We start from the raw sequence: 14375 nt of genomic DNA, 5'->3' as shown, positions 1-14375 counted from the left end.
AAAAAATTTTTTGTGAAAAATGCGATTTTTTTTTTAGGCAACAACGGCCGTACTTTTGGCGCGGTGGAACAATGCCTTACTTTCAATGGGATCCCGGCCGGAGCATATACCCATTGTATACGCCCCGGCCGGGATCCCATACGGGGCCGCAAATAACTGAAATGTCAGATTTCTGCGTCCGGAATTCAGTGAATTCCAGCCGCAGAAAGCCCTGTCAGTTCACACAGTGAAGCAAGCGGTTCCGGCTCACTTTGTACTATGGGAAGCTCTGATGCGGGTGTGCTCTGATGCGCCCGCATCAGAGCTTTGCGGTCAGAAAGATCATCCGGCCGGTACTTACTCCGGCCGAGATGATCCGGCCAGAGACCGGCCGTTCCGTGACCCGGCCGGGGTCACGGAACGGCCGGTCTCATACGACGTGTGAACATAGTCTTAATCATGTGATAATTTTATTACCAGCGTCGTCATGCACATGGTGATACTAACAGGGCTGTATTAACAGCTGCTGCTGCCCTAGGCACTAAACCTGAAGACGCCCCATCTACACGCACCTATTGGCAATACCAGACCTGACCAATACCACCATACCCCCCACCCCCCTGGAAAAGACACCAGATTTACTGGAAAGTCTGAATGGGAGGAGGGAAACTAAAAAAATAAAAACAAAAAAGTTATTTTTTTCTGTCCCCCTGCTCCCTGGTGCTGCCCCCCTGCAAGGTGCTGCCCTAGGTACCGGACCACGGGTGCCTAGTGGTAAATACGGCCCTGGATACTAAATATGTGTACTTGTATATGTCTGTATTTTACTTTATTCATTTTTATTCACATTCCCTCTGATTTAAAGAGGTACTCCGGCACTGATAAATAAAATAATCAATCAATCATAAACATAGTTTTTACATTTACCCTCCCTCCGGAGTCTGTCTCCGTTTGAATTTCCTGCTGTTTTCGGGTCCCTGAAGCTTCAGTTGGTGGCTTCATTTTTTCTTTACTTCCTGGTTTGGGCTTTCCCATGATGCACTTTGTCTCCTGGTATGTCTAACTGACTCTGTAGAACTGTTAGATGGCTTACATCTTATTCAAACCATGACAGCTGTCATCAGATAAAAAGGAGACTGGCTTAACAGGGCTTAGACCCGCCTCCCTCTTGATGATGCCATAGTTACAAAATGGCTGCCACATAAAAGCCTGGGGTCAACAGTCATTAGGTAAGAAGGAGTTTACTTCACTTCCTGGTAGGGGGTTGAGGGGAGAAAAGATAGGAAAGGGGGGCAAATAGGTGATCGAAGCATTTTACATAGTTATATAACTTTGTAATGTGTGTAAGTCACCCCCACCCCCACCCCGGAAGTGGGTCCACAAAATACGTTTGCTGACAGATTCCCTTTAAGGAAACAAACAGCTACAAGTCACACAAACCAGACATAAAATAGTAGATTCGGTGAGGTAACTTGGTGGTCCTGGTTTTTAATGCAGAATCTGCTACACAGTACTTGTTAGTGCAGAGTCAGGTGCACCTTGATGAGGGTCAGTATGACAGTTGCAGGAGACACGCCCCCGCGGTACCCACCAGTACGCCGCAGGTATGTAGATTTCCTAGTGTTGATACTCCACCACCCTATATGAGGGCTAAAATCCAGTGTGCGGGGCGGGGCGGGGGTCTGTGCGGGGCAGGTACCAGAGACGGGGCACATAGGTGGCGGGTATACAGCAGACGGTTATGTATACAGCAGACGGTTATGTATACAGCGCTGTATATAGGGCCAGTCTACTCTCCATGTATCCACACGTCTATACTGCGGAGTGAGCAGAGCCCACGGTTCTCCATAGAGTGTTATTCCTGCCGAGCGCCAGTCTCCTCCTCCTCCTCCTCATGTCTCCAGCAGATGGGCTGCAGCCTCCGCCACTGATGGAGCCGGACACACAGTGACCCCGCACCGCTCCCTGGTGCCCGCACACGTCTGTCCACACCCGCACCGGGCACCTGTCCTCCGCCGCCGGGATGCAGGACGAGCGGGGGGCTGACAAGAAGACTGAAGACGTGCCGGAGGATGGTAAACAAGAGCCGGGGAATGAGGATGCGGGGACGGCCGCTCAGCCGGACACCCGGACGGACGCGGACAGTGTAGAGAGCAGTGACACCCCGAGCCCGCCGGCCTGCAAGATCTGCTTCCAGGGGCCCGAGCAGGTAATGGGGCCGCTCACACCGTGTGCCTGTAGTGTGGGGACCGGCAGAGCTGCTACATCACTGTGCATCAGCTCTGCCCTGTCACCGGGACCGGAGCGCTGCTCACTGCCATACACCGTGGTGGACGTGCCCTGCACCTGCCGCCGCCGCCGCCTGCCACATCATATGCAGCGCTATACAGGACACCTATGGGATCCCTGCACACACACCTGTCATCCAGGGGCAGACACACAGGAGACAGACTGTAATGTACCACATATACTGTACACAGGAGCTGACACTCCACACAGGCAGTAATGTACCACATACTGTATACTGTACACAGGCTGTAATGTACCACATGTAGTGTATACAGACTGTAATATACCACATGTAGTGTATACAGACTGTAATATACCACATGTACTGTACACAGGAGCTGACACTCCACACAGGCAGTAATGTACCACATACTGTATACTGTACACAGGCTGTAATGTACCACATGTACTGTATACAGACTGTAATATACCACATGTAGTGTATACAGACTGTAATATACCACATGTACTGTACACAGGCTGTAATGTACCACATACACTGCACACAGGCTGTAATGTACCACATGTACTGTATACAGGCTGTAATATACCACATGTACTGTACACAGGCTGTAATATACCACATACACTGCACACAGGCTGTAATGTACCACATGTACTGTATACAGGCTGTAATATACCACATGTACTATATACAGACTGTAATATACCACATGTACTGTATACAGGCTGTAATATACCACATGTACTGTATACAGACTGTAATATACCACATGTACTGTACACAGGCTGTAATATACCACATATACTGTACACAGGAGCTGACACTCCACACAGGCTGTAGTGTACCACATATACTGTACACAGACTGTAATGTACCACATATACTGTACACAGAAGCTGACAAACAGGATACAGACTGTAATATACCACATGTACTGTACACAGGAGCTGACACTCCACTCAGGCTGTAGTATACCACATATACTGTACACAGGCTGTAATGTACCACATATACTGTACACAGGCTGTAATGTACCACATATACTGTACACAGGCTGTAGTATACCACATATACTGTACACAGGAGCTGACACTCTACACAGGTAGTAATGTACAACATATACTTTACACAGACTGTAATGTACCACTTGTACTGTACACAGGAGCTGATACTCTACACATGCTGTAATGTACCACATATACTGTATACAGGTAGTAATATACCACACATATACTGTACACAGGCTGTAGTATACCACATATACTGTACACATTCTGTAATGTACCACATATACTGTACATAGACTGTAATGTACCACATATACTGTACACAGGAGCTGACACTCTACACAGGTAGTAATGTACAACATATACTTTACACAGACTGTAATATACCACATGTACTGTACACAGGAGCTGATACTCTACACATGCTGTAATGTATCACATATACTGTATACAGGTAGTAATATACCACATATACTGTACACAGGAGCTGACACTCTACACAGGCAGTAATGTACCACGTATACTGTACACAGCCTGTAATGTACCACATATACTGTACACAGAAGCTGACACTTTACACAGGCAGACACATAATGATCCCTTATATACAGGTGATGGGGAAGATATAGGGTGGCAGGAGGGGGGCCTGGTTGGTATGGGCAAGCAAGACAGCTCCTCTTTTAGGGTGCGTTCACACCTACAGGATCTGCAGCAGATCTGCAGCAGATTTGATGCTGTGTTCAGTTATTTAAATGAAATCTGCTGCAGAAAATCTGCTGCAGATCCTGTAGGTGTGAACGCACCATTAAACAGTTTTTCTATGTAATCAGTCTTAGATGGTGGCATAATGGGGGTGTTGGATTTGGACATTGCTTAGTGAACCCACAGCCCAGCATGGTTGTCATTCTACTGAATGGGCAACCAGGTCATTGAAATTTGCATTTAGTCTGCAAGTGTCTCCCCATCAGCACATCCGCCCATCAGTGGAGCTCCAATTCCAGTACTGCTGTGACTATTTATTTTTACGGTGAGCAGCTCCACTCACTGTAGCATCAGTACACCATCGTACACCTTTGTAGGCAATGTTCACCCCTCACATCAGTGGCATATGGTGCCTGTCACTATACACATTCACTACAGCAGCATATAAACAGTTCATAATCTGCTCAGTTTCAGAAATATTGCCACCCTTGGCCCAAAAGCTGGTAATTATTCATTGTTGCAACTCTGATAAATTGCCCTTATTACCCATGACAGCAACGAGGGATTAGTGTGCAGGCAGCCTATCATACACTGTATATATATATATATATATATATATATATATATATATATATATATGTATATTTCTAAAAAAAAAAAACACATCCTAGATCTGAATGAATGAAATACTCTCATTGAATACTTTGTTCTGTACAAAGTTAAGTGTGCTGACAACAAAATCACACATAAAAATCAATCCATGTAAAAACAAAAAGAAAAGAACGCACTTTGGGAGCGGTAACGTTCATATGGTTGGAACAGGACTCTAGGAAATAAAACACTCACAATTGGTCAGTGGTGAAGCTTCACCACTCACTGCAGACCAACGCCCAAGAGATTAATAACACAATTCTGTCGGGATCGCTACACCCGCCAGAGGATCCAAGTCACCGGTCCAACATGGAAAGGCATAAAAAAAAAAAGAAAAATTGGGGAGCGATCTATTCTCTAGCAACCAACATTTAACCTTGATATCCTTGAAGTAAGTGGTTACTCACGTCTCGGAGGGGAGATTGGTCAAACCCCCCCCCCGCCGCCAGGAAATCTCGTAGCCGCAGTACAGCCAGTCAATGTTGCACTTCTCAGTGAAGGACAGGATCTCTCCCCAGATCTTCTATGCGCAGCCTACTGAGTCTTCTGTCGTGCTTTACATCTAGGATCGGAGCAAATTCCTCGATCACAGTGATTTGAAGATAAATTCCGTGATAATATTAAAACAACAAATTTATTCTTTGTCCAACGCGTATCGGAATACCCAATTCCTTCATCAGGGACATAGTAGCAAATAACTGACATACACTTTAAAAATCCCACTAGCTCCTTATTCCTCCTCCCCTTTACATCACTGCCGGGGCAAAATTTGCAATCTAATTCATATAACATACATTTATAAATGTATGTTATATGAATTAGATTGCAAATTTTGCTCCGGTCCTAGCTGTAAAGCATGATAGAAGACTTAATAGGCTGCGCATAGAAGATCTGGGGAGGAATCCTGTCCATCACTGAGAAGTGCAACATCGACTGGCTGTATTGCGGCTACCAGATTTCTTGGCGGCGGGGGGGAGTTTGACCAATCTCCCCTCCGAGACGTGAGTAACCCACTTACTTCAAGGATATCAAGGTTAAATGTTGGTTGCTAGAGAATAGATCGATCCCCAATTTTTCTTTTTTCTTTTTTTTTTTTTTTATGCCTTTACACAAAAATCAATGGAAATTAAATTTATTAACCAATGGAGGCCTGGATTTGGAGTCTCACAAAAAATTAAAGAAGTCTGGCAAAATTTTTTATTAAAGTATTGCATTGCCCCCCAAAAGTTATACAAATCTCCAATATTTACTTATTACAGGAAATGCTTATAAAGTGCTTTTTCCCCTGCACTTACTACTGCATTAAAGGGGTAGTGCGGCGTTTAACTTTTATTCACTAAATAACACACATTACAAAGTTATACAACTTTGTAATGTGTGTTATTTAAGTAAATGGCCCCCTTCTCCGTGTTCCCCCCACCCCGAAAGTGTGGTGCATTATACTTACGTGTTCGCTGTTGACCCCGGCCGCCATGTTGTGTCGACGTTATGCTCAGTTATGCTCAGCCAATCGTGGCTGAGCAGCTGATGATGCGGCAGAGGGGGGCCGGCATGAGGGCTGGCCAGAGCGGTTCGGCTGGCCTACCGAAGATGACGTCGTTGGCACAAGATGGCGGCCGGGGTCAACAGCGAACAAGTAAGTATAATGCACCAACACTTCCCGGGTGGGGGGAACACGGGGAAGGGGGCCATTCACTTAAATAACACACATTAAAAAGTTGTATAACTTTGTAATGTGTGTTATTTAGTGAATAAAAGTTAAACGCCGCACTACCCCTTTAAGGCTTCACTTCCTGGATAAAATGGTGATGTCACGACTCTACTCACAGAGCTGTGCGGGCTGTGGCTGCTGGAGAGGATGATGGCAGAGGGATGCTCAGTGTTCCTCCAGTGCCCTGTGTCCCTCAGTGTCCCTCTGCCATCATCCTCTCCAGCAGCCACAGCCCGCACAGTTCTGGGAGTCTGGTCGTGACATCACCATTTTATCCAGGAAGTGAAGCATTGATGCAGCAGTAGGTGCAGGTAAAAAAGTGATTTTTTTATAACCCACCGGTACCCCCCCCCCCGGTGCAGACACATATACTTACCGCTTCCGAGAAGACCTGCTTCTGGATCCGCTCCCGCCGCCGACATTTCTCCGTCCGAAGCCGTGCTCACGCTCCCAGAAATGAGTCCGACGCCCAGAGAGAATGACGGCTCCAGTCATTCTCTACGGGCATCGGGCTCATCTCTGGGAGCATGCGTGCGGCTTCAGATGGAGATATCTCGGCGGGAGGGGGTCTAGGAGCGGGACTTCTCAGAAGCGGTGAGTATATGGGTCTGCACCGGGGGGTCGGCCGGGCTCTGTCCCAGTGTTGGGCTGTGAGCACAACCTCCATCTGTGGACGTCAGGCCCTCATACCATCATCATGAAGTCGGTTTCTAACTGTTTGTGCAGACAGATGCACATTTGTGGCCTGCTGGAGGTCATTTTGCAGGGCTCTGGCAGTGCTCCTCCTGATCCTCCTTGCACAAAGGCGGAGGTAGCGGTCCTGCTGCTGGGTTGTTGCCCTCCGTTTAATGCTACCCCGAGTGTGAAAGCACCACAAACATTCAGAGTGACCAAAACATCAGCTATTGTTCTCTATTTACAGTCTGTTCCTGGCTTTGGCTTCAAAAATCTGTCAGATAAATCTCTCTGTGTAAAGGCACCCTTTGATTTCACAGTGATGGTATTCCTGAGCTATGTTTTGCCTAGGTTGAAAGTAGGAACTTTTCATAATAATGAAGTCTAAAGTCTTAGGAAGCCTTTTATTTCTGATATGAAAGGGAAAATGATATATCTGAATATCCCAGTAAGTAATGGGTGAAGGGGCCTATCTTTTAGGCTATGTCTGGAACATAGCTACCATCTTTAAAGCTGCTATATTGGATCAAGGTCAATTTTTTCAATGGGACAGTTGTCATGTAGTATTTCAAAGAATGTAATATCTCTTTGATAGAAACACAGAAAGTTGCTTTTCAGCTTCAGCTCTGTGTTCAGCACCAACAACAACACACTGAACATATCAAATAGCTGTGCATCACACGGAACATTGATGGTTGTTGGAATTTTCTGTGTAGATAACTTTTGAACCACAAGAGATTTTGCAAATCGATTTCTGAGACAACTTTGGTCTTCTTTGATAAAACTTGAAAAAAAAAACTTGCCCTTGATCCAATATTGCAGCTTTCAGTATGGCGGCCATGTTCCAGACATAGCTAAAAGATAGTCCCCCTCACCCATGACTTGCTGGGGTATTCAGATTTGTCATTTTCTCTGAAATAAATGGGTGCTCTGTGATAAATACCTGTGGTGTCCATCCCCAGAAGCTAATATGGTATCCGGTAACATTAACAGATCCGTTTTTACAGGACCTAGTGTATGGAGTTGGCATAGTCTACCCCTGCACTAGTCTATAGTTCATTTTTTGCAGTACAATGACATTTTCTGGCCAAATGAAGGATTAAAGAAAGACAAACTTTTGGATTCCATGGAACTCCAAGGGTACAAACACACACACCGTATATGCAGCAGATACACAGCAAATACGCAGCAGATCTTCAGCAGATTTGATGGTGAAGACTTGATGCTGTGTTCAGTTATTTAGATCTAATTTGCTGCGTATCTGCTGCGTATTTGCTGCGTATCGCAGCAGTAAATACGCTGCATATACGGTGTGTGTGTTTGTACCCTTAGGGTGCGTTTCCACGTACAAGATCTGCAGCAGATTTGATAGTATGTTCAGTTATTTAGATTAAATCCGCTGCGATACGGTACGCGTGAAGCTACCCTAAGGAGACATTTAGTATGTACATCAGTACCTTTCCTAATTTACATGCCAAACAGAGGGAAGAACGCAGGGTGAACCCAGCCCAAGATAGAGGTTAGCTGGAGAAAGTAAATACTTTCATTTGATGTTTATTGTTTATTATAGCCATCTGAATAAGTTATTACAGTATCTGTGGATATGGGCAAAAACACAATTTTGGTCAGCTCTCTCTGATTTGTCATTGCCCTAACCAGCCAGAATCCTGCTCCACATTGACGAGGGGCAAATAACCTGAAACGTCTGTCTGTTTCTTAAAACAACCAGACCACAGGACTGCTAATATTTATAACATGCACTATATGAGATGAAAGCTGCACTGTGATTGGTTAGTCGTTGGTGTGGACATTTTTTCTTCTTTGTGTTTGTGCCACATCAGTACTCTTAGGTTCATACACTATAATTATCACTGCTTCATTTTCATTTCTTCTATACCTGATAAAGAGCTTTGGAGTTTATAGCGTTATGCTACAGACAGAGAGTTGAAAAGAAAGATAGATATGAGATGGATAGATAGATGCAAAATCTGAGACAAGCGCACATCCACCAAATGAATGAAAGATGTTTGGCGTGGCAGGTAGCAGAGCCTAAGGCCAGATTCACACATTCTGTATATACGGTCTGTGCACATGAATGGACTATTAGAACTTCCGTCATCCTCATACAGTGAGTCAGTACAGTAGCATCAGTGAATGAATGGTGGGAGGTCTGATAGTCCTTTCCATAGCATACAGTCCGTGCATGTATTGTATGTAGAGAACATCTATATCTGGCCCTATTCAGGAGCCAGAGGAGAAGAGTGCAAAGAGAAGTCTACCGCAGCACTGACAAATGAAAAAGAGATGCTTTTGATCCATCAAATGTGTACAAAAGGTGTTCATTCACTGTTGCACCTGCACCTGTTTGTGAACGATGTGTGATTCACATATATGCCCTGTATGTTCACTAAGGGAGGGCTTATTCCCACGCTCCCTAATCTACTGAGGCTGTATCAGTACATTCCCGCCAAGATTTAAATACTTACAGCTCTCCCGGCATCATATTGTTACGTGATGCCTGGAGAGCTGTGAGTCCATATCGCAACTTCACACTCTGTAACCTCCGTAGATTAAAGGAGAAGTCCTGCAGGGGGGGATTTGGGGTCGTCCGGGCTCTGTCCCGGCATGGGGGGTGACAGGTCTCCCTTAAAGGAGAAGCAAAAAGTTTTATTTAAGTATTGTATTGCACTCCAAAAGTTATACAAATCACCAATATACACTAATTACGGGAAATGCTTATAAAGTGCTTTTTTTCCCTTCACTTAATACTTCATCAAAGCTTCACTTCCTGGATAAAATGGTGATGTCACGACCCGACTCCCAGAGCTGTGCGGACTGTGGCTGCTGGAGAGGATGATGGCAGGGGGACACTGAGGGACAGAGGGCATTGGAGGGACACCGAGCATCTCTCTGCCATCATCCTCTCCAGCAGCCACAGCCCGCACAGCTCTGGGAGTCGGGTCGTGACATCACCATGTTATCCAGGAAGTGAAGCTTTGATGCAGTAGTAAGTGCAGGGAAAAGCACTTAATAAGCATTTCCAATAATAAGTGTATATTGGTGATTTGTATAACTTTTGGGGGGCAATACAAAACTGGGAATAAGTCTCAAGAAGGAGCTACAGTGTTGGCCAAAAGTATTGGCACCCCTGCAATTCTGTCATATAAATCTTCATTTATTTGGCTTGCAATGAAAAAACACAAAAGAGAATGAAAAAAGTCAAATCATTGTTCATTTTACACAAAACTCCAAAAATGGGCCGGACACAAGTATTGGCACCCTCAGCCTAATACTTGGTAGCACAACCTTTAGAAAAAAATAACTGCGACCAACCGCTTCCGGTTACCATCAGTGAGTTTTCTTACAATGCTGTGCTGGAATTTTAGACCATTCTTCTTTGGCAAATTGCTTCAGGTCCCTGAGATTTGAAGGGTGTCTTCTCCAAACTGCCATTTTGAGATCTCTCCACAGGTGTTCTATGGGATTCAGGTCTGGACTTTAGAAGTCTCCAGTGCTTTCTCTCAAACCATTTTCTAGTGCTTTTTGAAGTGTGTTTTGGGTCATTGTCCTGCTGGAAGACCCATGACCTCTGGGGGAGACCAAGCTTTCTCACACTGGGCCCTACATTATGCTGCAAAATGTGTTGGTAGTCTTCAGACTTCATAATGCCATGCACAGGGTCAAGCAGTCCAATGCCAAAGGCAGCAAAGCAACCCCAAAATATCAGGGAACCTCCGTCATGTTTGACTGTAGGGACCATGTTCTTTTCTTTAAAGGCTTCTTTTCCCCCCCTGTAAACTCTGTTTATGCCTTTTCCCAAAAGCTCTACTTTTGTCTCATCTGACCAGAGAACATTCTTCCAAAAAGTTTTTGGCTTTCTCAAGTAAGTTTTGGCAAACTCCAGCCTGGCTTTTTTATGTCTCTGGGTCAGAAGTGGGGTCTTCCTGGGTATCCTACCATAGAGGCTGACGGATAGTACGGGTTGACACTGTTGTACCCTCGGACTGCAGGGCACCTAGAACTTGTTTGGATGTTAGTCGAGGTTCTTTAGCCACCATCCACACAAGCTTTTTGTTAAAATTTCTCGTCACTTTTTCTTTTCCGTCCACATCTAGGGAGGTTAGCCACAGTGCCATGGGCTTTAAACCTCTTGATGACACTGCGCACAGTAGACACAGGAACATTCAGGTCTTTGGAGATGGACTTGTAGCCTTGAGATTGCTCATGCTTCCTCACAATTTTGCCTCTCAAGTCCTCAGACAGTTCTCTGGTCTTCTTTCTTTTTTCCATGCTCAATGTGGTACACACAAGGACACAGGACAGTGTCCATTTCAACTGGCTGCAAGTGGGATTTAGTTATTTCCATTACCTGTTATGTGGCACAGGTAAGTAACAGGTGCTGTTAATTAAACAAATTAGAGAAGCATCACATGATTTTTCTAAGGGTGCCAATACTTTTGTCCAACCCTTTTTTATGTTTGGTGTGAAATTATATCCAATTTGGCTTTTTGACAATTCTTTTTGTGATTTTCCATTGAAGACAATGTAAATGAAGAGATTAATACCAAAGCATTTGTAATTGCAATCATTTTCTGGAAGAAATTGAGTCTTATCTGACAGAATTGCAGGGGTGTCAATACTTTTGGCCAGCTCTGTAGATAATGATCTCAGGAGGAGACTGAAACATAGCTCCACATCAAATTTTATTGTGAAATAAACCACATCTGAAGGACTTGTGAGGTGTACTGCGACTTTCTCTATAGATAGATAAGCGAAAAAGATAAAGTGAAGCAAAAAAAAGTAGTTTATTCCATCAAATGCCAAACAAAGTGCAACCTTTTTGCTACCTCACACAGCCTTTTTAGGCCTTATTCACACAATGCATTAATTTTATTAACAAGGGCTGTTCTTTTTACTGAAAAGAATGTCCGTTGGTAATGAAATCAATACACTACAGCCATTGTTGAACTGCGGACACAGGAAATAATAAACATGCCTTTTTTCTACCAAGGGAACAAGCAAGACAGTGCCATTGTTTGACACTGCTAACAACGGCCGTGTCAGACAACAGCTGTTGTCAATACAGTGTGTGAACATGGCCTAAAAGCGAATGTACCATTTTGCTACAGTATTTTTTTTTTTTACATGACCTGGTCGGCGCTGGCACATAGATCCCGATATCCTCTCCCATTGGTGATGCGACTCCTTTAGAATCAAGTCTGGCTGCGTCACACAGGGGATAGGATATGGGTGTACTGGGGGCACTGGGCCCGCCTCCAGTGCATGGAGGGGCCTTATTTGCAGGTCACAAAACCAGCGCAGAAAACAGGCGGCAAGTTGAAAAATGGACCATGCCACCGGGGTGTACGCAGCAGCACCAACAAGGTCATGTAGGTGTATTTTTGCTTAGCCAGTGAGCTAAGTGAACGAAACTAAGCAGTGAGCCAGTGAACGAAACTTCCTTTGGGTTGTGCTGCTGACATTGGACATTATGTAGATAGAGATCTAGATACAGTCATGGCCAAAAGTGTTGGCACCCCTGAATTTTTTCCTGAAAATGAAGTATTCCTCCCATTAAATTATTGCAATTACACGTGGTTTGTTATACACATGTTTATTTCCTTTGTGCGTATTGGAACAACACAAACAAAAAAGAAAAAAACTGAAAAAAAAGGTAAATTTGACATAATTTCACATAAAACTCCAAAAATGGGCCGGACAAAATTATTGGCACCTTTTCAGAATTGAGGGTAAATAACTTTGTTTCAAGCATGTGATGCTCATTTAATTTTATCTCCTCGGTCACGGGCGAGATTCTTACCGACCATGTGCACTACCAGACCGCACCTCTAGTCCTCCAGGTGGGCACTTCACATCTGGAAAAGATCTCCTTCTACGTCCTGCCCCATTCTTCTTCCACCATCCTCCTGGGACTCCCTTGGCTGCAATTACATGCCCCTAAGCTGGACTGGAGAACCGGGAAGATTCTCAGTTGGGGTCAGGACTGTTCCAACCAGTGTCTGAGGTCACCTCAGCCCAAGTACTCTATGTTGTCACCCGAGCCCGCCAAGCCTTTGTCCGGCCTACCGGCGGAATACCAAGATTTGCCTGATGCCTCCATCTGCAGGCAAGAAAGAGGGGGAGGCCAAAGGGGGGGGGTACTGTCACGGCCACGGCGGCGTCCCGTGTTCCGGGCCGCCGCCGCGACCTCCTCCTGGCCCATGCAGCCGCCGGGGTCCTTGTGCAGGGACCCGGCGCTGCTGCTAGTTCGGCCCCTGGGGGCGCCTCACCTCTCCTCCGCTCCTGTCTCCGTCTGTGCCGGCCGGCGCGCGCATCCCCGCCTCCTAGGGCGCGCGCGCGCCGGCTGTCTCAGATTTAAAGGGCCAGTCCGCCCCTAATTGGTAGTTGCACCCAATCACTTCCTATAAATCCCAGCGTGCCCTGTCCCTCGCGTTGGAGCCTCTACATCAGGGGTGGGGAACCTCCGGCCCGCGGGCCGCATCCGGCCCCTGACACCTCTGGATGTGGCCCGCGGCTCCCCTGTGACATGCGCCGCTCTGGAGGAGAAGGAGCCGACACACACGGCATCCTCCTGTGTCTGTGACAGCTGCCAGGAGGATGCTGTGAGTGCCGGCTCCTTCCCCTCAGAGTGGTGCACATCTTCTGACTCCTGCCCTCCTGTGACGTGCGCCGCGCTGGTGAGGCAGGAGCTGGCACAGACACAGGAAGATGTGTTGTATGCCGGCTCCTGCCTCACCAGAGCGGCGCACGTCTTCTGACTCCTGCGGGCCGCGCGCGATGACGTCATTTCATCGCGCGCCGCTTGCAGGAGAAGACCGGCACAGAAGAGAGGAGGGAGAAGAGGACCTGGACAGCGTGGGAGCGGAGGAAAGGTGAGTGGGATGTTTATTTTTTTCATTTGGGGCAGACACTGGGGGTTAACTAGGCCACCAGGGACATGACTGGGGGGGGGGGTTAACTAGGCTACCAGGGACATGACTGGGGGGTTAACTAGGCCACAAGGGACATGACTGGGGGTTAACTAGGCCACCAGGGACATGACTGGGGGGTTAACTAGGCTACCAGGGACATGACTGGGGGGTTAACTAGGCCACCAGGGACATGACTGGGGGGTTAACTAGGCTACCAGGGACATGACTGGGGGGTTAACTAGGCCACAAGGGACATGACTGGGGGTTAACTAGGCCACCAGGGACATGACTGGGGGGTTAACTAGGCTACCAGGGACATGACTGGGGGGTTAACTAGGCTACCAGGGACATGACTGGGGGGTTAACTAGGCTACCAGGGACATGACTGGGGGGTTAACTAGGCTACCAGGGACATGACTGAGGGGTTAACTAGGCCACCAGGGACATGACTGAGGAGTTAACTA

General features: G+C 46.4%; 1 protein-coding gene across 4 annotated transcripts in view; it reads left to right on the top strand.

Annotated features, from left to right (window-relative positions):
• Positions 1-1125: 1125 nt before the first annotated feature.
• The window catches only part of MARCHF11 (membrane associated ring-CH-type finger 11), a 44125-nt gene continuing 30875 nt past the window's right edge, over positions 1126-14375 (top strand). The window contains exons 1-2 of one of the 4 annotated variants that reach the window (XM_069960252.1): positions 1126-1208; positions 1887-2188. In XM_069960252.1, the coding sequence (XP_069816353.1) occupies positions 2003-2188 (186 nt within the window). In that variant the 5' untranslated portion in view covers positions 1126-1208; positions 1887-2002. Of the gene's footprint in view, positions 1209-1505; positions 1584-1883; positions 2189-14375 lie in introns of those variants that run through there. The other 3 variants (XM_069960251.1, XM_069960249.1, XM_069960250.1) reach the window with 3 other exon arrangements.

Source organism: Dendropsophus ebraccatus, chromosome 2 (genome assembly GCF_027789765.1).
Source record: "Dendropsophus ebraccatus isolate aDenEbr1 chromosome 2, aDenEbr1.pat, whole genome shotgun sequence".
Lineage (NCBI taxonomy): Eukaryota > Metazoa > Chordata > Amphibia > Anura > Hylidae > Dendropsophus > Dendropsophus ebraccatus.
The sequence above is the reverse complement of the archived record's forward strand: the minus strand, read 5'-3'. Positions and strand labels throughout refer to the sequence as shown.